This window comes from Wolffia australiana, chromosome 6 (genome assembly GCF_029677425.1).
Source record: "Wolffia australiana isolate 7733 chromosome 6, ASM2967742v1".
Classification (NCBI taxonomy): domain Eukaryota; kingdom Viridiplantae; phylum Streptophyta; class Magnoliopsida; order Alismatales; family Araceae; genus Wolffia; species Wolffia australiana.
In genome coordinates, this window is record NC_135840.1 from 12,808,115 (window position 1) to 12,836,101 (window position 27,987).

Sequence of the window (27,987 nt, forward strand, 5' to 3'; positions counted from 1 at the left end):
CTGTCTTGCTCCCTCTCTCTATCTCTGTCTTACTCTCTGTCTTGCTCCCTCTCGATATCTCTCTCTCTTACTCTCTGTCTTGCTCCCTCTCGATATCTCTCTCTTACTCTCTGTCTTGCTCCCTCTCGATATCTCTCTCTTACTCTCTGTTTTGCCCCCTCTCTATCTCTCTCTTACTCTCTGTCTTGCTCCCTCTCGATATCTCTCTCTCTTACTCTCTGTCTTGCTCCCTCTCTATCTCTCTCTTACTCTCTGTCTTGCCCCCTCTCGATATCTCTCTCTCTTACTCTCTGTCTTGCTCCCTCTCTATCTCTCTCTTACTCTCTGTCTTGCCCCCTCTCGATATCTCTGTCTTGCTCCCTCTCTATCTCTCTCTTACTCTCTGTCTTGCCCCCTCTCGATATCTCTCTCTCTTACTCTCTGTCTTGCTCCCTCTCTCTCTCTCTCTCTTACTCTGTCTTGCTCCCTCTCTCTATCTCTCTCTTACTCTCTGTCTTGCTCTCTCTCTCTATCTTACTCCCTCTCTATCTCTCTCTCTCTCTCTTAATCTGTCTTGCTCCCTCTTTCTATCTCTCTCTCTCTTACTCTATCTTGCTCCCTCTTTCTATCTCTCTCTCTTACTCTGACTTGCTCTCTCAATCTCTCTCTCTTACTCTCTGTCTTGATCCCTCTCGATCTCTCTTTCTTACTCTCTGTCTTGCTCCCTCTCTATCTCTCTCTTACTCTGTCTTGCTCCCTCTATCTCTCTTACTCTGTCTTGCACCCTCTCTATCTCTCTTACTCTGTCTTGCTCCCTCTCTATCTCTCTCTCCCTCTCTATGCGCATTTATCCAAAGAAGCAGCAAATCATGGAATGACAAATTTCCTAATCATAAAAGCCTTGATTTCCCAAAAATACCACCAATTCAAACAGAAAAAGTCACCAACCTTGATCATCAAAAATCTTGATGGCCAGGGATGTGAGCATGATGATGATAATGATGATAATAATAATAATAATTAGGAAGAGAGGATTTCAGCAACCTCTCTCCTGGCAGTCTCCACCAGCGCACACAAGAACTTTGTTAGATCGCAACAGCGCGGATCCGTAAGAGCAGCGTGGGCTAAAAATGGCATTTTTCTCAAGGACCGCCCACTCAAACCCTAGAAAATTTTAAGCGAAGAAAGTCAATTTCTAATTAAAAATATTCTAAAATCAGGGCAGAATGACGATTGACGGAACAGGACGGAGGAAACGGGGCAGAATGGCATTTCAGTAAGTCATCCGTCACAGTCTGCAGTTTCAAATTCTACTTGAAACTATGGAATGATTGACAGAATATTTCAAAGAATTGCGGCGGAACGGCATTTCAGTAAGTCATCCGTCACAGTCTGCAGTTTCAAATTCTACTTGAAACTTTGGAATGATTGACAGAATAGTTTGAAGAATTGCGGCGGAACAGCATTTCCATAAGTCATCCGTCACAGTTTGCAGTTTCAAATTCTACTTGAAACTCCAGACTGGTTGACGGAATAGCTTGGAGGAATTGGGGCGGAATGGCATTTCGGCCAGTCATCCGTCACAGTCTGCAGTTATAAATTCTACTTGAAAATGCGGAATGACTGACTGGATAGTTTGGACGAATTGGGGCTGAATGGCATTTCGGTCAGTCATCTGTCACAGTTTGCATTTTCAAATTTTACTTGAAAATCCAGAACGGTTGACAGAATAGTTCAGAAGAAATAGGGAGAAACGGCATTTCAGTCAGTCATCCATCACAGTCTGCATTTTCAAATTCTATTTGAAAATCTGGAACGGTTGCCGGAATAATTAGGAAAAAATTGGCCGGAACACTGTTTCGATCAGTCATCCATCACAGTCTGCATTTTGAAATTCTACTTGAAAATCGAGAACGATTGACAGTTAGCGGACTGACAGAAAAGTGCAAACGAATTGGGGCAGACAGCATTTCAATCAGTCATCCGTCATAGTCCGCAATTTCAAGTCCCACTTGAAAATCCAGAACAGATGACGGTTGACGGAAAAGTGCGGAGGAATTACGACTGAACCGCATAACAGTCAGTTATCTTTCGTAGTCTCCAATTTCAGATTCTACTTGAATTCCCAAACGATTGACGGATGACAGAATATTAAGAATATCCGTCATCCATCATGGTCTGCAGTTTTCTCCTGTTTATAATCTAAAGGGCTGGTCGAGATGGGATGGGACGGGAACTGTAGAAAAATCTAGAATAAAACATCAACCTAGTAGAAAAAAAAATCTAGAATAAACCTAGTAGAAAACCAGATGGTGGAATGAACAAAGCAGAAGGAATGAAGGCTTTCGTTTTGTTCCCATTCCAAAGTCGTGACAGATGACTGATGACGGTAAGTTATGTTAAGTTAATTAAAAAAATACGGAATAATTGACAACAGTCCTTAATCAAATTTAATTTTTTATAAAATAATTTTCAAAATTATAAATTATTAGCTCACCTCGCAGTCTTTTGCTACTTGGAGCAGTGACCTGGCCATGATGTCAGCAGGCCGTTGACTTTGGGAAGGCGTTTCCCTTGAAACCGTGAAACTGGGAAGCGTGAAGTCATCTCCACATTCCTGACATGGAAATAAAGACGATCAGATCATAAACCCTAACCCTAGCCCAAAATTGGTTAGGTGGGTACCTGAGAAGGAACTATGACTCGGGCACGAATAAGTTCTTGGACACAGGACCGGAGAATCTCATAACGGGCCGGAAGCGGGGGCGGACCAACATAGGCCTTTATGTCAGCCCGATCGACGAAGGCAATATCTAGAAAAATAATTAACTAAATGAAGCCAAAGGAAACTTATTTTTATTTTAATCTGAATCAACAGCTCACCGATTGCTGTCGTTATGTTGGAGGTTGTCAGGATTACTACATTAGGAAATGACTTCAACCTGTCCATCTGGGTGAGCAATGCATTGACAACCTATTTTTGGAAATTAGAAAAAAAAAATTATCTCAGATGTATGTATCTTGGAAATAAAGCGGAAAGGGAGAAACAGAAGCAGTAAAAAAACTTGACCCGGATCGAGTCTGAGGGTTCTGAACCGGAAAGAGCTGCTTTTCTTGCTGCAGCAAGGCTTTCTACTTCATCTGCATGGGAGAAGTGGGCATATCGTGAGGCTACTGCGTACGCCTTGTGGGCCAATACTTATCACAAGTTGGGGCGCGTGATGGAGGACAGAGTAAGTACGGAATGAGAGAGGGATTTCAGTCAGTCATCCATCACAGAGTCTGCAGTTTTGTTTGTTTCTGGCCGCAGGGTTGGAGGGAATTGATGACTGAATGTACAGAGTGAATAACAGAAGCCACAGTGGCTTTTGTTCCATTCCAGTTCCAAAGTCAGGACAGATGACTGATGACGATAAGGGATGGATCTTCATCTGTCTATGAGCCTTAATAGCCACTGTTTGAGGACAATGACAAAAAGTTTGACATCGTCATAGTTATCGCCATCGTCTGCAGCTTGAGTGACGGTGACTATTTTATCATCATCCCCGCAGACCAATGATGATGACAATTTTATCAATCTCTAGTCATCATTGGTTAACAAAAGGACAATGACAATAAACCGATCAGGATGACAAATGATGGGTTGTGGATAATGACAGTGATGATGAAGAATGATCAGGATGATTTTGTCTCGTCATCATCATCATTTTCATTGTCATGACGAGGACAAACAAAAAATGATGCATATGATGAAAAGTCATCATTGTCATCTGATGGTGAAGACTAGTGATAGGAGCGTTCATGACAGCGTCAAAAATTTGGACAACCTCCTGACAGCTATTGCAGAATGGTGAAAGGTGGAGGAATGTAGGAAGAAGGAAGACATAATGAGGAAGAAGGGCAAAGTTTCTGCAGTAATTAGGTAAATTTTTAAAATACTCACCAATTAAAACGAAAACCAGGCAACTTTCTTCTTCGACCATTTCATGGATTTTTTGGAAAAGTTTTGCAACCTGTGTGCAGACTATGTAATCGTTAGTGTGACCAAGATGGCCAACAACACGTCGAATTACTGTAGAGTTTTCACAAAGATAAGGAGAGATGAAAATGGAAAAAACTAGAGGAATTTGAAAATTTTTGCAAAAACATGCGCATATCAGCAGACTGTCTGATTGGTATTGACTCAGAAAAGGCCAGCGGTACGCGTTGAACTGGGACAGAATTTGTTCGAAGATAAAAGAGGTGAAAGTGGAAAAGAGTTAGAAAAATATGGAAAAATATATAAAAAATGGCTTTATCTGCGTAGAATTAGAGACTTTACACAGATAAAGAGAGGAATATGTGGGAAAATTAGATAAATACATATTTTTTATAAAAATATGGCCATTTTAGCAGACTATTTATCCTTACAGCCACCAAGGCCAACAGCACAGGGTTGGATTAGAAAAGTATTTGTTCGTTAATAAGAGAGATGAAGGTAAAAACAAAATTAGAAAAATAAAGTTAGTTTTATAAAAATTTGGCCATAACCACAGACTGTGTACGGTAAGTTTTATAAAAATATGGTCAGATAAGTAGACGGACAAGGCCAACAGCAGAATTAAAGCATGAAAATTATGAATTAAACCAGAATTCGTCCACAAAAATAATAGACAAGAAAGAGGGAAACAATCAGAAAAAGGGAAAGTTTATAAAAATACGGTCATACCAACTTCCCACTTTCAGAAAACCATTTGCTGAATAAGGAGTGGGCATTAACTTCCACTAACTGGCACTGAGTGAACCTGGGATCAGTGCACCAAAAAAAATGAAATTAAAAAACAGGACTTGGTGGCAGATGAATTGGGACAACAAAAAATGATTGCTTACGGCATTCCACCTGGATTTGAAACGGATAGAAAGCTTCTGGGATAGTGCTTTGCATAAGGATGTTTTTCCCGTCCCTGGAGGGCCATGTAGCAGAATAATACTGCAAAGTTTAGCAGAAACAGTAACTAATAGCAGAAAAATTATTGCAATGAAAATGTTTCAATTTTTACCCTGCGAGGGAGAAGGGACATTATAGTCATTTAGACGTCTGAGACTTCACTCTATAGCTAGAATTTATAACTGAAAAGAGAGAGAGGAGCTCTCTACTGGAAGTGTTCACTGGCCCTCTCCTTCTAATGAGTTGTCCAAGGAGGAGTGGCAGACGGTGACTAATTCAGCATTGTCATCCATTATGGTCATTGCATCGTCTACTCGTCTCTGTCTAGGATTGGTTGGATGATTGGAAATGATACTGAGGAGTTGTCATCAACAGATGGATGATATGGCACTGACAGCTATTGATAACCGGATGATGATAACATGATTAAAAATGCTCCATCTTAGATTGGAACCCCAAGGTTGAGGATGATAAAGATGATTCATCATCAAGATGATGGCTTTTGGAAACCCGATGATGGGGATGATTCATTGCATCGTCCACTTGGTAACCGAAGCCTACACCCTGGAATCTTCCATCCAGCATCTTTCTATCTTGATATCCACATCTCTGTTTCCTCATCTCCCGTTCATCCCTTTTCACAATCCAAGATTCATCCAAGATCCTAACAGTTTCTATGATCATTCCTCTTAGCAATCGTATGTAGCTAAAATATATAATAGATGAATTTCGCATTCTAACAAAAACGATCTGATGGCACCCTGAAAAATGAATGACGAATCATTAGGAGAAAACATTTGTAAGTGACATCACTCACCGGTTCCAGGAAACCAGACAAGGGTTAACGCCTCTCTCAGAGAACAACAATGCACTCGCTGCGTATCGTAGCAATCGTCGCTTGAGGCCAGTTTCATAAACTAAACTGTCAAAAAAGGTTGTATTCATAAATACATTGAGTGGAGGAATATGAAGGAGAAACTAAAGTTACTCACCTCTCCCACAGACCGTCAAACTCTTTTGCAGGAAGCATCCATTCGTTGAAGCTAGCAAGGTCATCCTCCCCACTCAATTCTTCCCCAGGACCCTCTTCACAGAGCTTCAATGAAATTACATGAAGCAAAAATATAAGGGAAGAGAAGACTTCCGCTCAAACATAAAGGAAAAAGTTTCTTTGATAAAACTATATTGGAATAGGTAGTCCTGATTAAAGAGTTCGTATTTAATTAATTCAACATGAACTGGGATAGAAATGGGAATAGATGGAAGTAGATGGATAAAAAAACACGGAAATGGATTAGTAGATGACTGAACGGGAACAAGTGGATACTAATCAACGGAATGGATAGAACTCTGGAGTGCTACTCTGCCCAACAACAAGCGATGACTTTCTCAGACATTATTCATAAAATATTATATAACTATAGATGCAAAATTTAACCGGCATATTATATTTTTCTGTACATGGATTCATCCTTCATCGATAATCTTTTTTGTCCAGTCCTCCTTTTTCTTCTTTTATAATGGTGCTCACCAGAGATCTGATGTTAAATGGCCTTTGCCATTTAATGACTGATGGGTTCTTTTGATGATTTAATAAAGGAGGTATTATTTAAAGCTTCTCTGGCGAGTATGGGGAGAACCAATGGTCCACAAAGACCAAGAGATTCCATTACTAAACGAGATAATGATATTCCTCCTTTTTCAACTAACAGAAAGTAATGATGCAAAGATAAAATAATTTAGGCTTCATAGATAAGTAAGAAATTCCCAGGGTGAGAATGATGGATTAGACAAATACATCACAAATTTGTGAGTTAGCATCGTGTTTTTGAGCGGTGACTATGATTATCATCCCACATCATAGCACCATAGCATATTCATGATTCCAAAACAGACCCCAAAGTTCCAGAACATAGCATCTAAGATCCAAACACATGGGATGGTTTTATAGAGTCATCAGGATAAGGTCCCTAAGAAACAAGATGGTGTGCTTTTAGTTATGCTATCCTTACCTTACCGACTGGGTTAAGTTCAAACACAATACAGAATAAGCTTTGTATGTAAGCCATACAATGCAATGATTAAAGTGTGACTTTTATATCCCTTCTAACGAACAATGGTTTCTTCGCCCAATCTGAGAACTCTGGGGCTGAAAAATCAAATTAACTCGATTGCTTTCAAAAGCCTATGTAAAAAAATTAAATTTAATGTATAAGGTACGTGGTATCCCATTGCTTGACGTATGACAAAGAAAGATGGTCCACAGGATTATCGAACATAAAGGCTACCTGGTAAACATGAACAACAGGTTTAACTTGCCAAAATAAGAGCACTTTGTGGTTGTGCTCGCACTCATCTGCATGAAGTGAATTCAAATTTTTTAAATATCATATGAATCCTTCGTTATAGAACGGAATGAAGAGTAATCAACTAGATAAGACTGAAAGCTAATACTTTCTTAATCACCTGGGTCACAAATTTGAATTTTATTCACATTCTCCGTTAGAAATTTATCTTCAGCAGGCACTGGAATGGACCCGGCAGAATAACTCAAACTTCTCTTCTCCAACATCCTTCAAAGATAAAAGTGAGTTAACAAATATAGAATTCTGCTATAAGAGTTATTCTCATATTTTAAATTCCGTTGGAACAGGAACGCAAAAAAAACATAAGACCCCTGTGAACTCAGACGCAAGTCACGCACGATTATCCATGGCAAATAAAAGGAGAGAAGACAGAGAGATTGTGACATGAATCCAACAAAAAATATAACATGTAGGGGTCAGATAGAAAGATCAGTACAATTTCCTTCCATCAAAAGAGAAGCTCAAATCTTTATTGACTGAGTGATCCAATTCACCGTCACACGACTCCAAAACCAAGAGTTCAAGCGGGAAACCCAAACCCAATGGTGAAGAAGTCAACGCCAATTTATAAAGAACCAGGATCACAAATTAAAACGGAAACATGAAGAAATGCGGAAATAGAGGTAAAATTAGGCAAAAAAAATATCCTTGAACCAATCTTCTGCGCCAAATGCTAGATTAAAGGCAGAACACTACAAGCCTACAACCTCTGAAATTCAATAAAACCCTAAAAATCAACAGATGAATTTTCAAATCTGTAAGATCAGGAGAAGCTTACCTTTCCACAGCGGACTTAACATCCTCTTCCCTGGCCGTACTAGAGGATGTCATGCACACCTCCACTGGAAGCAAGGCACCGAAACTAAACGTCAAAAAGACGAAATACAAAAAAAGATAAAATGCTAAACCCCATCTCTGAATTAACTACTTCATTCATGAATTCAAATGTAATATCAAGACATCACCACTACAGGCCATTTCCACATGGTAAAGGGGCAAAAGAGAGGAGTGATCTGTCAAAACAGATCGACTCACCAGAGACGAGGATCTTCTCATCATCCAATGCAGGAGAGGCAACCTGATCTGTCAAAACAGAGTCTTGTTCTCCGTTTGCCGCATGTTCTACAGAAATCTCCATGGAAGAATTCATCGCCTTCTCCGATCCGAGTTCGATTTCGTCTCCGAGAGCGCGAACGAAAACAGAAAGATTTGAAAATCGTCAACTAAAGCCTTTTTCCCGCGTGTGCTCCTGCTTTATTCGAGGATAAATACTTAATACTTAAATATAACTTCACATTTTACTATAATATTAGACTGCCATATAAATTCATAAGTAAAACTTATATTGAATCCCCTTCCCACTTATGCTCCAGCTCTATTCTACCTTATATTTTAACTTGGAAATAAGATCCCATGTACTGTGAAACTATATGACATTATTTCCTTTGGACATTATTTCCATGCAAGTTTGTGCTTTGGGCAGATATTTGCAATTCCTACAAAGAAATACGTTTCATGAATCAAAAAATTACTGGGTATCTTGAAAATAGTCAACAATCTTAGGCAATTATGGATCACAAAAAATGTGGCACAGTTTATCAAATATATTGATATTAATCGGAACCACTTTCATGACTTTTTTTATTTTTTGGATTTTGGGTCTATCGATGAGCAGAAACGATTCGTGCAATGAATTTTTTTTTTCAATGAAATTAAAGTAAATTGAGACGAACCTTTAAAATGATAAAACCCAAGTTGAATCTGTTGTCGGATTGATTCATTGATTATCTTCGAACTGCATGGCCATCCAACCTCCGGATGAATCCACATAGTCCTAGGCACGACAAATCTCCTCGTCAACATCTCAAACAACACCATCAAAGATTTGAGATAATCTTTTCACCATTCCAATCATAGAGCAGGTGGAAGGACCTTGTATGCGTATTCTCAAAATGGGTATATTCTAATAATGGGAATTTGTTATTTTATAGTTAAATGTGATTTTTTCATAAAACCCCTACTCTTACCACCTTATCTGAGTGCCTTCCTACACCCATGTACTACTCTACTTCATAATCCCAATCACTCTTTATTATCTTACCCAATTAATTAAATATTAATAACATATAAATATATATTAATCAATCACCAACCGGTTTAACCCTAACTATAGGTTGAGTCACCAATATAAGAGGTGCCAAGCTACATCATGTGTTCTAGAGGGTATAAGGGAGTTTACTAACACCTTCATGCAAAATTCCACGTTATTAGTTAAAGTTTTCAAATAATCATTTTTCTACATGACACTCTTTGGATGACTTCGAGCATGGTGAACTATCAAAACTTGATTGGTGAACCCTGTAAGGACTCAAGCATTAATAAATCATTAGATAATTATTTCTCTATATTTCCACTACATCATCCTAGTATTTCACTATTTCACCTTCTTGGAGATTGTATCCTCTTATATTGATGGTATATGACCCCATATTGACCACTCAGTCATCTCCATATACTCATTGATGCATACAAGCTAAAACTGTTTGGAATCCCATAATTATTGAGATGTAGGTTTTTCATAGTCAAATTACAACGCCTATCCATAAGATACCCTTGGTGTCTCAGGTCAAATGAAAATTTGAACATAATTCATATGAATCAACATGATTGATAGTTAGGTATGAAACCATTGTGGGATTCATTTGGATCAAGTCATCAGTACTCTTTCCCTAAATTGCATAATGTATCTCTCTTTGGTGTCTCCGTACTAGTTGTTATTGATGGATATTATGTGGACGTCAACCCAATCACACCACCATGTTTATTTAAGTTAATTGAATAAAATATTTACGTACATTATTATTCTGGTATGATGTTTATAATGAAACCCATGAAAACGTGAAATGACACAACAAATTATGGTGAGATCGTAATACAATGATCACTAGTCTTTAAACATGTGTTCCAAATATTCCTATTCAATGGATAGTCTAGACGGATAGAATAGCACTAGCTGATCCTACTTATATGATAAGTATAGCTGATCTCATGGCTATTAGTGTGACGATATTAAGGACAGTTAGTGTGTTCTTTGGAGGAAGAGCTCATTGAATTGATCCATACGAATCCATGAATGCTATTATACATAAACGTCAATCAGCTCTAATTCATGTCATGGTTGTATAAGTGATCCACTTACCTGAGACACCAAGGACATCTCGTGAATGGACGTCTACATTTTGACAAGGACTTACGAGCCTCCAAGCATGGGATTCAAATAAGTCAAACCTCGGATGTAGTAAGAAGCTTACAAAGATGATTGAGTGGTAAGACGGTATCGTCGCCCTCGGTATAAGAGGAGATTGACTCAAGGAAGATGATGCAGAAAAATCCCTAGAGAAGGCGCTCTCTAGTGATCCCCGTTACGCATTAGTACTAATCGAATGACGGATTAAGGTTTGACAATAAATTATACCTTAAGTCATTCGAGATTCTCGCGTGGATGATGGATTATACATATATGGTAACCGATGACAGTAAAGGTTCCATGAGAGAGTTCAACACTACTCGGTATCTTCCAGAGCACGAGGTGTAGCTTGGCACCCTACGGCCTGGAAACATAACCTATCGATTGTGTTAAATCAATCCTTATTTAATTAATCTATATGTTCATATTGTTAATTAAGGTTGGTGAATAATTATTTTTGGGCCACTAAATTTGTTAACTAGAATGATACATGGGCCTAGAGGAACACACACATAAGGTCATAAGGCCAGTGGTGGATATATTTTACTTTTAGAGTTTTTGAGAAAAAACTTCAAGTGAAATGAGAAGAGGGGAAGGGCTCTCACTTCAAGCACCCATGCAAGCCAGATTTGAGAGTCCCTCCCTTTCTCCACTCTATTCTCCACTCATCCAAGGAGAGTGTCTTCATGGTGAGAATATGGAGATCCAAGTGCCATTATAGAAGATCATTCTAGAAGAAGACATGGAGTCATTAACTAGACTGATACATGAGCCTAGAGGGTCACACGCAAATGGTCTTTTGGATGTCTGAAGTATACTAAATTTTTTGGTGTTTTTATGAAAAATACCCACGTAGTATGAACAGGGGAAGGCCCTAAACAAAATTCACCCAAGCCAGAATTGTTCAGGGGCCTTTACCCTTCTTCTCCCTTCTCCCCACACCCTCTCTACATGCCCGATGCGATTGGAACAGCGTAACGATGATGGTGGAGGTAGAACGGGGCTCATTAGTGAGAAGGAGGAGATTCAACGTGCTGAGGATCGCGTTGATATGTCTAGAGGCTGCACACTTGGGTAGCTCGACTCGTCTTACACTGGAATCCAAGAAATCACGGATGCGATCCGTGTAAAGGTACTTCGTTTAATGATTTTAATGATGTCGTTCGATTTTGTAAAAGTCTTCCACTGCGGATCATTTCCATTTGTTCATCCAGATCTAGGCCTCTAAAACCCAACACGAGTTCCCCAAAAGGTACATTCAATGTATGATTTTAAAGATCGATTATGAATCGATCAACATGCTTCTGCATCCATGGAAATGTGTTTTCCATGGACGAACCAAGACACCGAACCCAACAGTTACGAGACTAGTCAAGTGCATCATATGGACAAGTGCAAATGTTCTCACAAATAGGAATATTTAGAATATCTCGTTAAAAATAAGTGATCACAATATTATGATCTCGTCATAATTCATCAGTCATGACATATATATTATTGAACTTCATTATAAACATCCCACATGAATAATATGAATAGTATTTATTTGAATGAATTAAACAAGATATGGGAATGCAACTACCATGTAGGCTACATAATCTTATAATTATTGATCAAAAGAAAAACAAATTCTTAAGGTTGCTTTAGTGTGAGATGATAATCTGCCTAAAAAATAACCTGTGATGGTGGGGTCCATTACGTCTTTTTAATTATTTTCAAACTAAATATTCAATATTTTTTTATCAACAAATATAGTTTGAAGACTTATGCAATAAAAATTGTAGTAGGCCAGGTATTTTTATACAGTTTAAGGATAGTCCTTTAGGTATTTTCTTATCTCAGAGTTTCTTCAACACAACCCCAAATCAATAATATATGATACCTAACCCTCAATCTTGTGAAGAAGGATGATTACAACCCATCTGACCACCACACCACAAGAAAACTTCCCTAGTAAGCCATATTCTCATGTTCAGCTAATCAAGATTCCACAAATGGAGATGACATGAGTTACTAGTTTATCCCTTTATCATTTGGGAGAATATTCAGATTTTTTTGAGCAGGCTAGTAAAAAAAATGAGATAAACAAATTCTCAACTTAATTAATAACTTAAAAATCCCCATCGATTCCTCGGTTAAATATGAATTCAATATTGTAAATATGAATAGTCTGTCTAACATGATATGTAAAACTTGTCAATTCAATATATTCTAAATCAATATAATTATAAAATTGATTGCGATCAATCTTCAATAAAAAAATCTGGATTTATGGTCAAAAGGGTCATGATCAATCCACCCTGATTTAATTAGATACAAGTTCTATAACTTCCGTCTATCTCAAATCCTTTATCTTTGTTTTCTTCCAAAAATCAAGTCAGCTCAGTTAATACAAATAGGGTTCATGTTAAATATCATGGAAATACATAGTGAATGAATATATTTTATCCAAATTAATTTCAAACAGATTAAGATAAAATGATCTCCAATTATATTTAAGTTACTTTTAAACTTATATCTATTTAATTACAATGATAAGCTGTGCAACATTTTTTCAATTTTCATCAAGTTTTTGACTTTCTAGTTGATCGATCCCAATTCTAATACCAAATATTTCAATATCCTTTCAATTCAATTACACAAAAATTTTCTCCAAAAACTTCCTATGTGAATATATTTATTATTTCTATTCACTTATCACAATTTATTATTCTCAAAAGCAATATATGTGTGTGTGCGTGTGTGTTCACAAGTGAGGAAGCAGGCCTCTTAAATTTCACCTTTGTAAAGTTTTAGGTTTTATTATTTATTTCAATTATGTAAGTTCTTAATCTATATGGATACTAATGTCTCTTGGCCCAAAATTCACCAGAAAATAGCACCAAAACATTATCAGCAAGAATAATGCAATCACCGTAATTATTTATTTATTTTCATGGCTTCCTTCTTTGTTTTTATCTTCCAACAAGTTTAGGTGATATTAAATAAAATGTGAATCAATAGCAAATGTTACAAATATAGATATCAATAACTAAAATGAATCAAATATTTTTAAGATTTAATATCCATTGAGGTCTCTGAAATAAAATTTATAGTATATTTTTGTATATATTTGTGTGTGTATTTCCTACACAAAATAATCAGAATATTTTCAAGGACATCTAAGAAATTCTCTATGATGTATGTTTATTTTCCCCTAATCTCATGTAGATTTCCATCTTCATGGAAACTTTTCTGTTCACTTACTCATGGTTGTGATGAGAACAAAATTATTTTCATTGTTGTTTAACTTATACTTGAAAAACAATATTTGACTGATTTTTTAATTAATATCTCAAATATAGAGAAATTGGAGTGAAATAGGTTATAAACGATAAAGAGGAAACTGTAGAGGATGTACAGAAATGCATGGCTGCTCTCTAAAAATTGGGCTGGTGGGAAGACAATTGATGACCTAGTGGATAGCTATGCACCATTCACAACTCAGTAAAAAGCAGATGTAAAGTGGATGGTCAGAGTGACAGGTATTAAATTTCCAATGCACAAAAAATATGGGAAGCAGATATAGATTTTGAGGATTCTTGAGAAAAGAATGAAGGAAATATTTTTTTTCTAAGGGTTTTTAGGGAAGAATTTTTAGTTTTTTCAGGATCAAGAACCTGAAGAGTATCTGAATGTTTTCCCAAGACCAAAAGGACTACTAGTGACGGAAGTAATCATAATCATGAAATACCATTAGATTAATTAATACTTCAGCCAGAAATATCAACCTGGATCCTAGAACAAGTTTTTTCCTTGTGGAAATCCTTTGATATGGAAAACTCAAGATGAGAGAGAGAAATTAGAATAATATTTACCCAAGAGGTCCAAGCACAAAATTTTCCTTCTCTGTTTTCATAATTTCTTGTCATGTGATTACTCATTGGCTGAACCTCAGGAGGTTGAATTTTGTGTCCCCCCTCTAATAAGAAATTTGAGGTTAGTGACCTGAGTGTCTTATTCCTATAGTGGCCTCCTTAAACCCCCAACATGCTCTATATAGCTCCTTCTTCAAGCTGAACTCCGATTAAATCATTTAAAATAATTCTGAAATTGTACGCTCAATTTTCGAGGGACATAATAATATAAAATATTTATCTTTAATATAACTTGTTGAGCTATATGAATTGAAGCATGGTCAGTCATAAAATTAAATATAGTTGATCATGAAAAAAATTGCATTATAAAATTATTATATACCACAACATGACCTGTGCTTCTCAATTTTTTGTCCTTGACCTTTTAGTTTTTTATAATCAGATAGAGAGAACCATCTGATTTCTCCATGAATGTGCATTCTGATCAGTATACTTCAATTATTAACTAACAAAAAGGCGTCATAATATTATTGCAATCTTAAATTACATAAAAATTTTTCAAAACCTAATTTAGGTGTTACGCATTACTTGGACTTGCATGTTCTTAGTGTAATTTATTACTGATACTCGTGGGGGTACATTTTGGTCGGAGCATATTCTATGGTGAATTTCACAAAATTTCCTCACATATTTATCTTTTAACTTAAAGAAATAGTTCATCAAAGTAATTTGAAGTCATATGGTGAGGAAATCATTTTTAGTAATTTTCGAATTTTATGCAAGACTTACTTGCACAAATTTGGTTTTTTGTAAATAAATTTATTATCATTGACATGGATTTGGAATAGATTTTTTCCTTTGGCATCTTTTTATATTGAGGGTAGCATCAACATTAATATCATACACATGATAACTAACTAAATGTTTCATACAAACCGAAAGGAATTTTTTAATCCATAAAGAGTTCTATTCAAACATAAATGGTTGTTTCACAAAGGCCTCTTCATAAATTTCAACATTTAAAAATCACTTGGAAGAATATAATAATAGTGGAACTCAAAAAATTCATATTTCATCAAATGGTATTGTCATTTTTTATTCCCTTGATTTGGGAAAACCCCTTTCACTTTTATATCCAAATTTGAATGATCTCTTTTCCATTTTTTTTCTTGAATATATATTCAGAAAAAATTTTATTATTGTCATTTGATTTGGGTACGAGCTCACATACTATATATATATATATATATTTTTTTTTAAAGATCATGATGCAAGACATTTGCCCAATACAAACCCATCAGTGTCATCCAATTTTTTTTGCTAGCTTTACTTGCAATCGGAATGACACATCTATTAATTTCTATTTGTGAACCTAGTCCAATTGAATAGTGTTTCTAGGAGTTCCAATGTTTGCCACACAATCACTCATCTCATTGATTCGTGTCTGCAAATGATTTTGCATATTTTAAAACCTCAAAAGTTTCATAATGGATAACTTGTGTCCAGCTGAATCGTATAACATCATTTTCTATTTTTTATTCGACAATATCATTCTGACCTTGAACTCAACATTTTAACCACTAAAATCCACAAAATTCACGTAAACGTATTGTTTTGATATCCTAGACACCTAATTATATCAAGTATGATATATACAATGGAATTATTCATCGGCAAGTGAATCACACATTTCAAGTTGTCTTGAGAATTCATTATTTTAGGCATATTTTTAAAATATATGTGGCCTGAAAGCCAATCATACATTTGACATATTTTTAAATATTCAATAATATAATATGGATGTTTAAAATAGTGTTTAAAGACTACTTATCTCCATATTTATTATCTCATCATTATTCATTTAGTCATTGCATGCATTTGTGGACTTCAATTATAACCATCGCACGTGCATTGTAATGATATCATGACACTGAAATATCTGGATAGAATGACATTATCTAGTCCCGTTCATACGATGCGTGTAGCTTATCCTGTTGTTGTTGGTACGGAGACATTAGGGACATATAGTAGGTGCTCTTTTGGGGAAAGAGTTCACTGAATTGATTTGTATGAATCCTTCAATTATAGTTAGTTTGAATCCTTGAATGGTTTATACCTATGGACAGACAAGTTGATTCATGTCACTGTTTTATTAATGGTCCTTAGACCTGAGAAAGCAAAGACGACTTGTGGACATACATTTGTGATTTGGCTATGACATACAAGCCTTTAATGAAGGGATTCCTAAGTGTCCTAGCTCATTGGTAGCAATAAAACCACGTAGTTGGTCGTGTGATCTTGACGGGATCTTTTTCCCTTTGTATTAGAGGAGGCTCACTCAAGGAAGATAATTCAGTTTAATCCTTGGCCAGGGTAGTGTTAATATTAGAGAAGGCATTCTTCAATGGTTTTGTTGAGCCTTATCGCTAAATAGGATGACCAATTAGGGTTTGAAAATTAGCAATACCCTAATTTATTAGGGTAACTCGCGCAGACGAGGGATTATACATGCATGGTAACTGAAGATGGTAAAGGTTGCATTAGGGATTTTGGCATACTCCTTTTATCTTATAGGGCATGAGATATAGCTTGGCAGCCCACGGGCCAACAACTTAAGCAATAGACTGGTTTAGATCAATCCTTGATTAATTTCTATGTGATATAGTTAATTAATACTGTTTGCCAGATAAATGTTATTTGGGAATTGAAACTATTAACTAAATTGATGCACATGTATAGATGGTTACATGCACAGTATTTTTGAATGTTGGTAGATATTAATTGTTCCTACAGATGGGGACTTAGTAAAATTTTCCTCGGGGCTTTAATGAACATTTCCCCTTATATAGTAAAATGGAGTGGGGCACCCTCATTTGATACTCTTGAGAGTCAGTTTGAGTGCCCCCCTCTTTCTCTTCTTCCGCTTCCCTAAGTGTTGCTTCAAGTGGGATTAGATGGAGAGGCAAATTTATTTCTAGGCCTAGAGTTAATGTAAAGAAGAACTGATCCAACACTTTGAAGATCATGTGTATACGTCTAGAGGGGGGAAATTTAAATGGTTTGAAGATGCTCACTTGAGGAGCCGAGAAATAGCAGATTTGATCCATGCAAAGGTGATGTTTTTGGTTTTCCTATAGTCTTGATTTTCAGATCAATTTTGATTGATATTCTTTTGTACAATAGAGTTTGGATATTTTCTACCAAAGCCTATAAATTCCCAACAACATATTCATGAATATATAGTAGTGATTAATGAATTATGCTGCTATCATACATTGGTGATCCCTAAACTTTAAATCTATATATTAATACTCATATTCATAGGATAGTTGGTTGACAAGGACATTGAATATACAGATATAATACCATTATCTGTTGTGAATCAAATGATGAGCATTGTTGATCATGTAACCATCAGTACAAATCAACTAAGGAGATATAGTGAAACCTATAAATTTTTATACACAATCATCAACCAGGTTAGTTCATGTCAAATTTGTGCAAGTAGTCCTTAGACTGAGAGACCAATGACATGTGAATTGATAGTTGTGTTCTTACTATGGCCTATAAATCTATAATGACAATATTATAAACAAGCTTAAAAAATCTATGAAAAATCTGTGAAGATTATTGTGCATCAATAATAATTAGGATTATGAATTAGTGTTTGACAGTTTACTGTACTCTTACTTAGATGAAGGATTACACATACATGTCAACTGATGACAAAAAGGTTCAATGAAAGGATTGATAAACCCATCGTATCATCTACAACACACACCGTAGTTTGGCACCTTGTCAGTTATCAGCTAAACCAATCAATAAGGTTAAATCAATGTGAAAATTTATTGATATATTAATTAATATAATCAAATATACTACCTAATAAAGTGTTATTGGGAATTAACTAGACTGTTACATAGGCATACATGCTCACACACATAAGGTTCATTCTCCACAAGAGGAAATATTTAAATTTGAGAGGGTTTGAATAAAAATGTCCAATTATCACAAAAGGATAAAAGTCCCCCAAAAATTAAACATTCATGTCTTTCTTTTTCAGACACTTGTGCTTGTAATGGCTCATTCAAAAAACCAAAAGGATAGTGTATTTGGTTCCACCCGAGGTGATTTAATCATCACCTTTTTTGCCTTGTTATAAATGTTTTCATTTATAACAAAATGGTCCCAAAATGATACAATTTTCAAAACACAGAATCCAAGACTATGTATCTAAGTATCCTACTTCAATATTGGATTGATAAAACTTTATTAAAGTCTATCTATCTACGTGTAGGATGCCACATTTAAGCCCCAAAATGGTCCAAATAATTTCATATTACTCATTCATTAATGATATAAACTCTTTTATATATTGAGGATACTTAAGATATCACTTATTTTTTCCTGATTTCAGTGCTTAAGAATATTCATATACTATGTTCCTCAAGGATATGTGATTTGAAAAAATGTCATACTCTTCCTTCAATTACATTTTATGGGGCAGCAGGCTCTACAAATTGATGGAAAATATCTTACTCTTCACTAAATTCAGTGACGGATCTGTTTTTAACTTCATCTCCATGATCAACTATGATGAACTTTATTTATCATTTGAATGCATTAAAATTATATAAAAGCTAATAATTCTTAGTATATAAAATTTTAGGCCACTAAAAATATTGTGTGGTTTGAAATAATTTTTTGTAGAGATTACTAATAATTTCATAATCATTCATTAGGGGGAGGGGAATACGAACAAATGTGAAGTAAGCTTTGTCCTTACAATAGATTCAGTAAGACTCTCAGAATTATTGTGATTATAGTTTTCATGTTTGAGCAGAAAATAGTACATAGATAACTTACAATCTCTTAGTGATCCAAATTATATTTTTTATCAATCATAATCATCACATTTTAACTTTTATAAGCTATAGTACTTAGTAAAAAAATATTTCTATTTTTTCCTCATCTCTCATTTATTACATTTTTGGAGAGAATAAAGCCTAGTTTCTCTACCTCAAGCTTGGTGTGACGATGGATGGGGCCATTAACATGCTGTGATTGCAATGGAGATGATTTTCTGAAGGCCTCACATTGACTTTCTAAAAAAAATCATAATTAAGTCTAAAGTATTTCACAATTGACTATGTTGAAGAATTACATCTTGACTAATGTTTCCCGGCATGGATGTCGATGTTAATTGTTGTATAAGTATGTATTTCAATATCAAAAGCCTCAACGAGGAAAAGAATATCTGCCACATAGTGTTTGCCCGTCCCGATACCAGTACCGGATGCGGTATCGGGACGGATGCTGAACCGGATACCAGAACTTGATTTTCCGGTATCCGTTTTTTCCGATATCCGGATACCGGAAATCGGTATCAGATATCGGTTGCTACAGTGCCGATATCCGATACCGGTATCCGTCCGATACCGGCATCCGTCTCCCGTCTCACGGGGTCAGATGATGGTACCGGATATTGGATGCCGATATCGGTTTTCGATTTCCGCATCGAATTTCATACGTTATGAATTTTCCTCTGTCTCTCTTCTCTTTTTTCAAAGGCGGACAATGGCGAGCAACGGCGAGGGGCGGGGAGTGGACGGCGGTGTCGGCGGACGAAGGCAGCGGTGGAGTCGACCCTAGAGAGGTATGGGTTTCTTGATCTCTCTGTGAATGTCTAGCATTTCAATCTGATTCCTATTATTTCCCCATTCGAAGGTCACCGGAGAGCTCATTTTCAACCTTCTGTGAATCGGTGAAGTTGAAACGGAGAAGAACGATCGACCAATCAGCCCTGTTCCCAGAGTTAACAGCGTGGAGGTAAAATTCCTTCATTTAGTGTTGAATTTCTAAGCAATCCTCATGAATTTTGTTGAATTTCAAGGTCTGAAAATGTGTCTATTTTTCATTATTGTTCATCTTGTATGCAAATGCAAATTTCAACGTCTCCCTCTCTCCATTTCTCCCTCCCTACCTCTCTCCATTTCTTTCCATTTCTCCCTCTCTCTCACTCACTCAATTTCTCCCTCCCTCTCCATTTCTCCCACTCTCTCCATTTCTCCCTCCCTCTATCTGTTTCCATTTTTCCCTCTCTCTCTCTCTCTCTCTCTCTCTCCGTTTCTCACTCTCTCTCGATTTCTCCTTCCCTCTCTCTCTTTCGATTTCTCCCTCTCTATCTCTCTCTCCATTTCTCTCTCCCTCTCCATTTCTCCCTCCATCCATCTCTTTCCATTTCTCCCTCTCTATCTCACTCAATTTCTCCCTCCCTCTCTCCCTCTCTCTTTCCATTTCTCCCCCTTTCTTTCCATTTCTCTCTCTCTCTCTCTCTCACTTATTTTTCTCCCTCCCTCTCTCCCTCTCTCTTTTTGCATTTCTCCCCTCTCTTTCCATTTCTCTCTCTCTATCTCTCACTCAATTTCTCCCTCCCTCTCCATTTCTCCCTCTCTCTCCCTTTCTCCCTCTCTCTCTCACTCAATTCCTCCCTCCCTCTCCATTTCCCTCTCTCTCTCTCCCTCTACATTTCTCCCTTCCTCTCTTTCTCTCTCATTCCATTTCTCCCTCTCCCTTTCCTTTCCCCCCCCCTCTCTTTCTCCCTCATTCCATTTCTCCCTCTCCCAGGGTCACCCTCTCCAATTCTCCCTCTCTCTCGCTCACCCAATTTTTCCCTCCCTCTCCATTTCTCCCTCTCTCTCACTAAACTTCTCCGTCTCTCTCCATTTCTCCCTCCCTCTCCATTTCTCCCTCCCTCTCCATTTCTCCCTCTCTCTCACTAAATTTCTCCGTCTCTCTCCATTTCTAGCTCCCTCTCCATTTCTCCCTCCCTCTCATTCTTTCCATTTCTCCCTGTCTCTCTCACTCGATTTCTCCCTCCCTCTCCATTTCTCCTTCTCTCTATCCATTTCTTCCTCCCTCTCTCCCTCTCCATTTCTCCTTCCCTCTCCATTTCTCCCTCTCTCTCCATTTCTCCCTCCCTCTCCATTTCTCCGTCTCCCTCCCTCCCTCCCTCTCCATTTCTCCCTCTCTCTCATTTCTGCCTCTCTCTATCCATTTCTTCCTCCCTCTCTCCCTCTCCATTTTTCCCTCTCTCTCATTTCCGCCTCTCTCTATCCATTTCTTCCTCCCTCTCTCCCTCTCCAATTCTCCTCTCTCCATTTCTCCCTCTCCCTCCATTTCTCCCTCCCTCTCCATTTCTCCCTCCCTCGCATTCTTTCCATTTCTCCCTCTATCTCTCTCTCTGTCCATTTCCCCCCCCCTTTTCCATTTCCCCCCCTCCCCCTCACTCAATTTCTCCCTCTCTCTCCATTTCTACCTCCCTCTCCATTTCTCCCTCGCTCCCATTCTTGCCATTTCTCCCTCTCTCTCTCTCTCCATTTCTCCCTCCCTCCCTCTCCATTTTTCCCTCTCTCCCTCTCTTTCCATTTCTCCTTCTCTCTCCATTTCGATCTCCCTCTCCATTTCTACCTCTCCCTCTCACTCGATTTCTCCCTCCCTCCCTCCCTCTCCATTTTTCCCTCTCTCTCATTTCTGCCTCGCTCTATCCATTTCTTCCTCCCTCCCTCTCCATTTCTCCTTCTCTCTCCATTTCTCCTTCTCTCTCCATTTCTCCCTCTCTCTCCATTTCTACCTCCCTCTCCATTTCTCCCTCCCTCCCATTCTTTCCATTTCTCCATCTCTCTCCATTTCTCCTTCTCTCTCCATTTCTCCCTCTCTCTCCCTTTCTACCTCCCTCTCCATTTCTCCCTCCCTCCCATTCTTTCCATTTCTCCCTCTCCCTCTCACTCGATTTCTTCCTCCCTCCCTCCCTCTCCATTTTTCCCTCTCTCTCATTTCTGCCTCTCTCTATCCTTTTCTTCTTCCCCCCCCCCCCCTCCCTCCCTCCTTCTCTCTTCTTTCTCCCTCACTCAATTTCTCCTTCTCTCTCACTCAATTTTCTTCTTCTCTTTCCATTTCTCCCTCTCTCTCCATTTCTCCCTCCCTCTCCATTTCTCTCTCTCATTCAATTTCTCCCTCTCTCTCAATTTCTCCCTCCCTCTCCATTTCTGCCTCTCTCTATCCATTTCTCCCTCCGTCTCCATTTCTCCCTCCCTCCCTCTCCTTCTTTCCCTTTCTCCCTCTCTATCTCATTCAATTTCTCCCCCCCCCTCCATTTCTGCCTCTCTCTATCCATTTCTCCCTCCCTCCCTCTCATTCATTCCATTCATCCCTCTCTCTCTCACTCAATTTATCATTCTCTCTCACTCACTTTCTCCTTCCCTCTCTCACTCAATTTCTCCCTCCATCTCCATTTCTCCCTTCCCTCTCCATTTCTCCCTTCCCTCTCCATTTCTCCTTTCCCGTCTCACCTCATTCTCATGCTCCGTGACTCAATAAGACTTTCTTGAATATCTATCGTTCTTCCTTCTACCTGTACATTCCATTATCCAAATTTTCACTGGCTCATAAAATGTCGTATTCAGTGCACCCGTTACGCAATTCATAGCGTAAATCACAGTTTGGCATCATGTGATGCCGTTATGTTGACCTTTTGCTTACAAAATTATGACACCAGAAACATGAACCCAACCGGAGGCAATGACCCAGCCCAGGAAAGAGCTGGGTCAGGAGCCGTAGGTCTCGAACGTACGGAGGTGGGAACTTCTCATGCTGTATAGAGTCAACCTCGTTCGAATGTTCCCTCATCATTGACTACTTCGAAATGATGGAAGATGGATACTATACATGTTTACAGTGCCGGGAGTTGAACCTGCACGGTAGGAGGAAACCCATTAAGAGGCAAGCCGACAAAAGCACAAATGTATTTTGGCGTCACTTCAAATCCTGCCATCCAGCTCGTCATGCCGAACTGAAGGGCGAAGTCCCTGAAGAACGTGGTCAGACACGCATCACTGACAGAATGCAGAGCAAACAATAGGGAGAGCCTAACTGACGGGGGCCGATTAAAGGGCACACTCCAGATGAGACGAAGAACTTCATTGCACGATTCACATGCCTGACAGATTCACCGTGGAGCATTGTTGACAACGTCGCCTTCAAGGATATGTGGCGTTACGCGACGCTTGCCGACTTGGATCCTCCAAGTGCGAAAGTCATAAAGAGGTGGACCATCCAAATGCACGGCCAAATGAAACTTGGTGTGAGGAAGCTTTGGGAGACTGTGGCCCGAGTGTCACTCACCGTAGACGCGTGGACTGCGGAGAACGAGACCGGATCTCTAGGCATCACCGTCCACTGGGTGGATGACACATGGACGTACAGAGAGCGGGTTCTTGCCATCCGGGAAATCGTCGCCAAGCACGACGGGGAGAACATGGCGTCCATTGTTCTCCAAGCACTAGATGAGTTCTGTCTACGGACGAAGGTCAGAACTCAGCTTGTTGCTCATTTTATTAGTTGAACTTATTACTTTACATGTCTAACATAATTATGCAGGTCTACGCCGTTACTACCGACAATGCCACGGCGAATAAGAGGATGTTGGCTTTAATGGCGAGAAAGTTGAAGAGCGTAAACCCGACGTTTACCGCCAGGAGGCACGTCCCATGTGTCTCACACATTCTGAATATTGTCGTGAAAGCGGCGTTAAAAAGTTTCAGTATTCCTTCGGTCCAAGATGTGGAACCCGAAGAAGGCGATGTGACGAGGACCGCAGATCAGTACGACAACGACCACGACAATGATCTCGGTGATGTATACTCAGTGTCTGATGATAGTGAGGGACCACGCACGCCATTATGTTTGGGTGATGCAGTTGCAAAGCTACGCACCCTAGTGCGGAGTATTCGGAGCTCTGTGCAGCAAAGAGAAATCTACACCCAGGCCTGTGAAGATGACCCCGCAGTCGGGGACTCCAACATGGTTGTCTTAGACTGTCCAACCCGATGGAACAGCACGTACACTATGTTGGCGACCGCCGTGAAGAAGCGTGATGTACTTGACGAAGTCTCGACGGCTTTTGGCCGGAAGGCGACGTCATCGAAGCTGTCGAAGGACGAGTGGGAATTGGTCAAACAGTTATGCCGCATCCTTGGCCGCTTTGCCGTATCGACTAATCATGTTTGCAAGACAGTGACGCCGACAATCTGCGATGTCCTATATCTCATAAACGGCCTCAAGGTTCACATGGAGGAAGAGGTCCAGCAAATCGAATACGGCACATTTTTCACATCCGTTCGATGCTTGCACGAAGGAGATCGTTCGAACATGGCACAAGCGTGTAGAGCGATGCTTTCCAAGCTTGCACAGTACGCGGAGATATTGTGGGCGAATGAGGCGATCACGGCCGCAGCATTGATGGATCCAATCCACAATGGGGAAATGCTCCGCCCGGGGGTCCGAGAGGCGACCATCGCATACGTACGGTCATTGTTGCCCGGTGACTGGTCGAGCCGTGGACCGAGAGTGGCCGCTGGGGAGGGGCAGCGAGGAGGTGAAGAGTTGGACGAGTGGCTTAGCACCACTATGCACCACGTGAAACTGGCACCGGTGACAACGCGGTCGGCCTGGGATGAGTTCAACCAGTTCCTTGCGGAGACTATGCCAAATGAGGGTGTGTTCACTCCATTATCTTGGTGGGCCACGACGGGGGCGAAGCGTTTCCCCTTGCATGCGACCGTCGCGAGGGACCTATTATCCGTATGTGCGACGAGCGCCCCTACCGAGCGCATGTTCTCAGTTGGCAATGCTATTGTCACGTACAAGCGATCACGTCTGTCGCCAATAAGCATTGAAACACTAATCACTATGAAGTGTTGGGTCCGTGCGGACAACAAACGTTGGTACAATGATGTTGAGCTAGATGAGGATGCTGACGACGACGAAGATGGTGTGGTCGCATGTGCTTGAGGTACACATCACATAACTGAACTAGATCTTCTTATTTATACGTAATTATCGTTACTTATCACTTATCTTATACAACGCAGGTGATGATCAATTGAGCACAAATCTCTGACAGAGCCGTTAGGACTATGCCTTTTTGATAGGGCCACAGTCATAGCATACGTGTGAATTTTGCTAGAATTCTTGAATTAACCACGTGTATGGTTTCTTTTGAATTTATTCAAATTTTGATACATTTTCCAAATATGTAATTGAATATCCCTAGATTACTACGACGATTCCGTTGAATGCATAATATTAAATTTTATATCAACTTGAATAGACACTTTCAGTTCTTGTTACAAGGTTATATCCGGCATCACTATATTCCGCCAACTGTCCAATTAATAATCTTAGTATCAATAAAAAAAATTAATCCCTGTAATTAAATATACTGCCAAGAAATATACTTACTCTTCTAGTATATTTATTCACTACATTACACATTTCTATTCTCTTAAAAAAAACAATTCTACAACAATCTTGTTATGGTTCTACGTATTCTCGTAATACCACTACTTGTTATGTCAGATTAACTACCTAGTAGCATTAGTTGTTAGGTCATATTAACATTATTACTTAATCCACTAACTATAAAACACATTTTTGTTTTCCTAAAATAACAATATATTTCTTTCTTAATACCACTGGTTGTTATGTAAGATTAAATCTATTGTTATTTTTATTCACTATATTAGCAACTTTATTTACTCAAAATGACTACATATTAATTACCTAGTAGCATTAGTTGTTAGGTCATATTAACATTATTACTTAATTCACTAACTATAAAACACAAATTTGTTTTCCCAAAATAACATTATATTTATTTCTTAATACCACTAGTTGTTATGTAAGTTTAAATCTACTGTTATTTTTTTTTCTATATTTGCAACTTTATTTACTCAAAATGACTATATATTAATTACCTAGTAGCATTAGTTGTTAGGTCATATAAACATTATTATTTCATTTACTAACTATAAAACGCAATATATTTCCTTCAAATAACATTTAATTTATTGTTATTTTTATTAGCTATATTAGGCAACTCTACCCTCGTTATCATGATAATTTAAACTTACTAACTTACATAATTATGGCCCGCGGGGTGGCGAAGATGAGATTTAACTGAAAAATGGCTGGGGAGAATATATACTCTCACGGAAATTGGAATTTTCCGATATGGGATTGCAGACAACTGAACAAAAATTGCTGGATATCGGAAACCGATATCCAGCATCCGAGATCCACCTCGTCCCTCCCCCTCCGATATCCGGTACCGATATCCGTCTAACCCCTGATAGACGGATATCGCCCGATATCCGATATCCGGAACCGTCCCACTTTTTCCCGGATATCGGATATCGGTTGTCCGATACCGGATATCGGACGGATATCGGGACGGCGAACACTACTGCCACAATTGATATCCATGGATAAGATGTTGGCATCTAATATCATACTCAGATATCAGTATATTGCAACCAATATTTGATGTCAGCATTTGCTGGCATATTGGGGGTTGGATTTTGATATCAGATATCAAAACTGAGTTTCAAATATCAGACTAAAATATTGGATATGTAATATACATATAAAATTATGATATAAGGTATAGTTTATAATGAGATTTTTATTTATATAATATTGAATCCATTGTGGTGACAACATAGAATTTGTTGAGGAACAATCAAGGGAAACAAGGAGAGAGTGTATCAAGGAGTAGAGAAGGGTGGTCAGGGATGGCGAGTTGGAGGAGGCATTAAGAGGCAAAGTAGGTAAGGGTGATGGAAGGGGGCCAAAAGGGGGTGCCCAAGGGGGAGAGGAAGAAGGGGGTAAGGAGGGGTGGAAGGCGATTAGACATGGGATTGATGTGACTTCACGCCTCCCCCTCTCTCCCTATATTGATATCCAAAAATGATATATGATATCAGCATCCATTGCCATTCACAAGGCGGCAATATCCATCCAGATATCTGATATCTAAGAGGAAAAGTATTGTTATAAGCTATACTTTTATCACAATGGCAAAAACTTCAATCATAACATGGTATCAGAGCCAAGATTGCAAGTGTAAATCCTAACAGCACTATCCTGTCTGAGAGGAGAGGTAGCGAGATTGCTATCATATATCACTTTGAGCACAATTGTAGGCCCTTGAAAATCAACAAACTGATGATATTTCATTACCGCAAATTATATTTTCTTAAATAAGATTACCGTATTTTTTTACCACACGCATGATCTGGCAGTAGACGAGACAGTAAGATGACACAACTACGATGGAGTTGGAGCTTCAAAATGTAGTAGCCCAATCTTGGCATGGATTTCTCTCAACTTTTATAACCAAGTGTAAAAAATGCATAGTTGACCAAAAATGTATCAATACCTTCAACCATATGTTATTTCATAATGTTATCCAACATAACATCTACATTCTAACACCCAGTTGTCATTCCCTTTCCATCAAAGCAGGACATATACAACCAAAGCATCCGGGTTTCTCTCAATTTTCTACAACCAAGACCAAATAAAGTGCATAGTTGGCAAAGAAACTCTCTACACCTTGAGACACAGTTTATTCACAATTTTATCCAACATAACACCTATACTTTAGCATTAGGGTTTCTCTCAATTTTTGCAATCAAGCACCAAATAAAGTGCTCAGTTGACAAAAAATATCTCAGCACCTTGAGTCACATTTTATTTCACAATTTTATC

The 27,987-nt window shown here is 38.5% G+C and overlaps 1 protein-coding gene across 1 annotated transcript; it reads right to left on the reverse strand.

The window, feature by feature from the left end:
* Positions 1-861: 861 nt before the first annotated feature.
* Positions 862-8,495, reverse strand: LOC144704911 (pachytene checkpoint-like protein). The gene is made up of 14 exons (XM_078577495.1): positions 8,308-8,495; positions 8,051-8,114; positions 7,373-7,479; positions 7,195-7,262; positions 5,899-6,002; positions 5,724-5,828; positions 4,859-4,948; positions 4,688-4,763; positions 3,923-3,992; positions 3,050-3,120; positions 2,863-2,953; positions 2,665-2,792; positions 2,477-2,596; positions 862-1,143 (listed from the first exon to the last, which is right to left on the reverse strand). Exons 1-14 carry the CDS (start codon positions 8,420-8,422, stop codon positions 1,000-1,002), a joined length of 1,353 nt encoding a protein of 450 aa, XP_078433621.1. The 5' UTR covers positions 8,423-8,495; the 3' UTR covers positions 862-999.
* Between the last annotated feature and the right edge of the window lie 19,492 nt (positions 8,496-27,987).

Bases quoted from the DNA above. Each gene is read 5' to 3' on its own strand.
- LOC144704911 (XM_078577495.1), bottom strand. From the start codon at position 8,422: ATGAATTCTTCCATGGAGATTTCTGTAGAACATGCGGCAAACGGAGAA. The intron at 7,480-8,050 runs GTAAGCTTCTCC...TTATCTTTGAAG, and splicing joins GTTAAGTCCGCTGTGGAAAG to GATGTTGGAGAAGAGAAGTT. The intron at 6,003-7,194 runs GTAGCCTTTATG...ATTTCATTGAAG, and splicing joins CTGTTGTTCATGTTTACCAG to CTCTGTGAAGAGGGTCCTGG.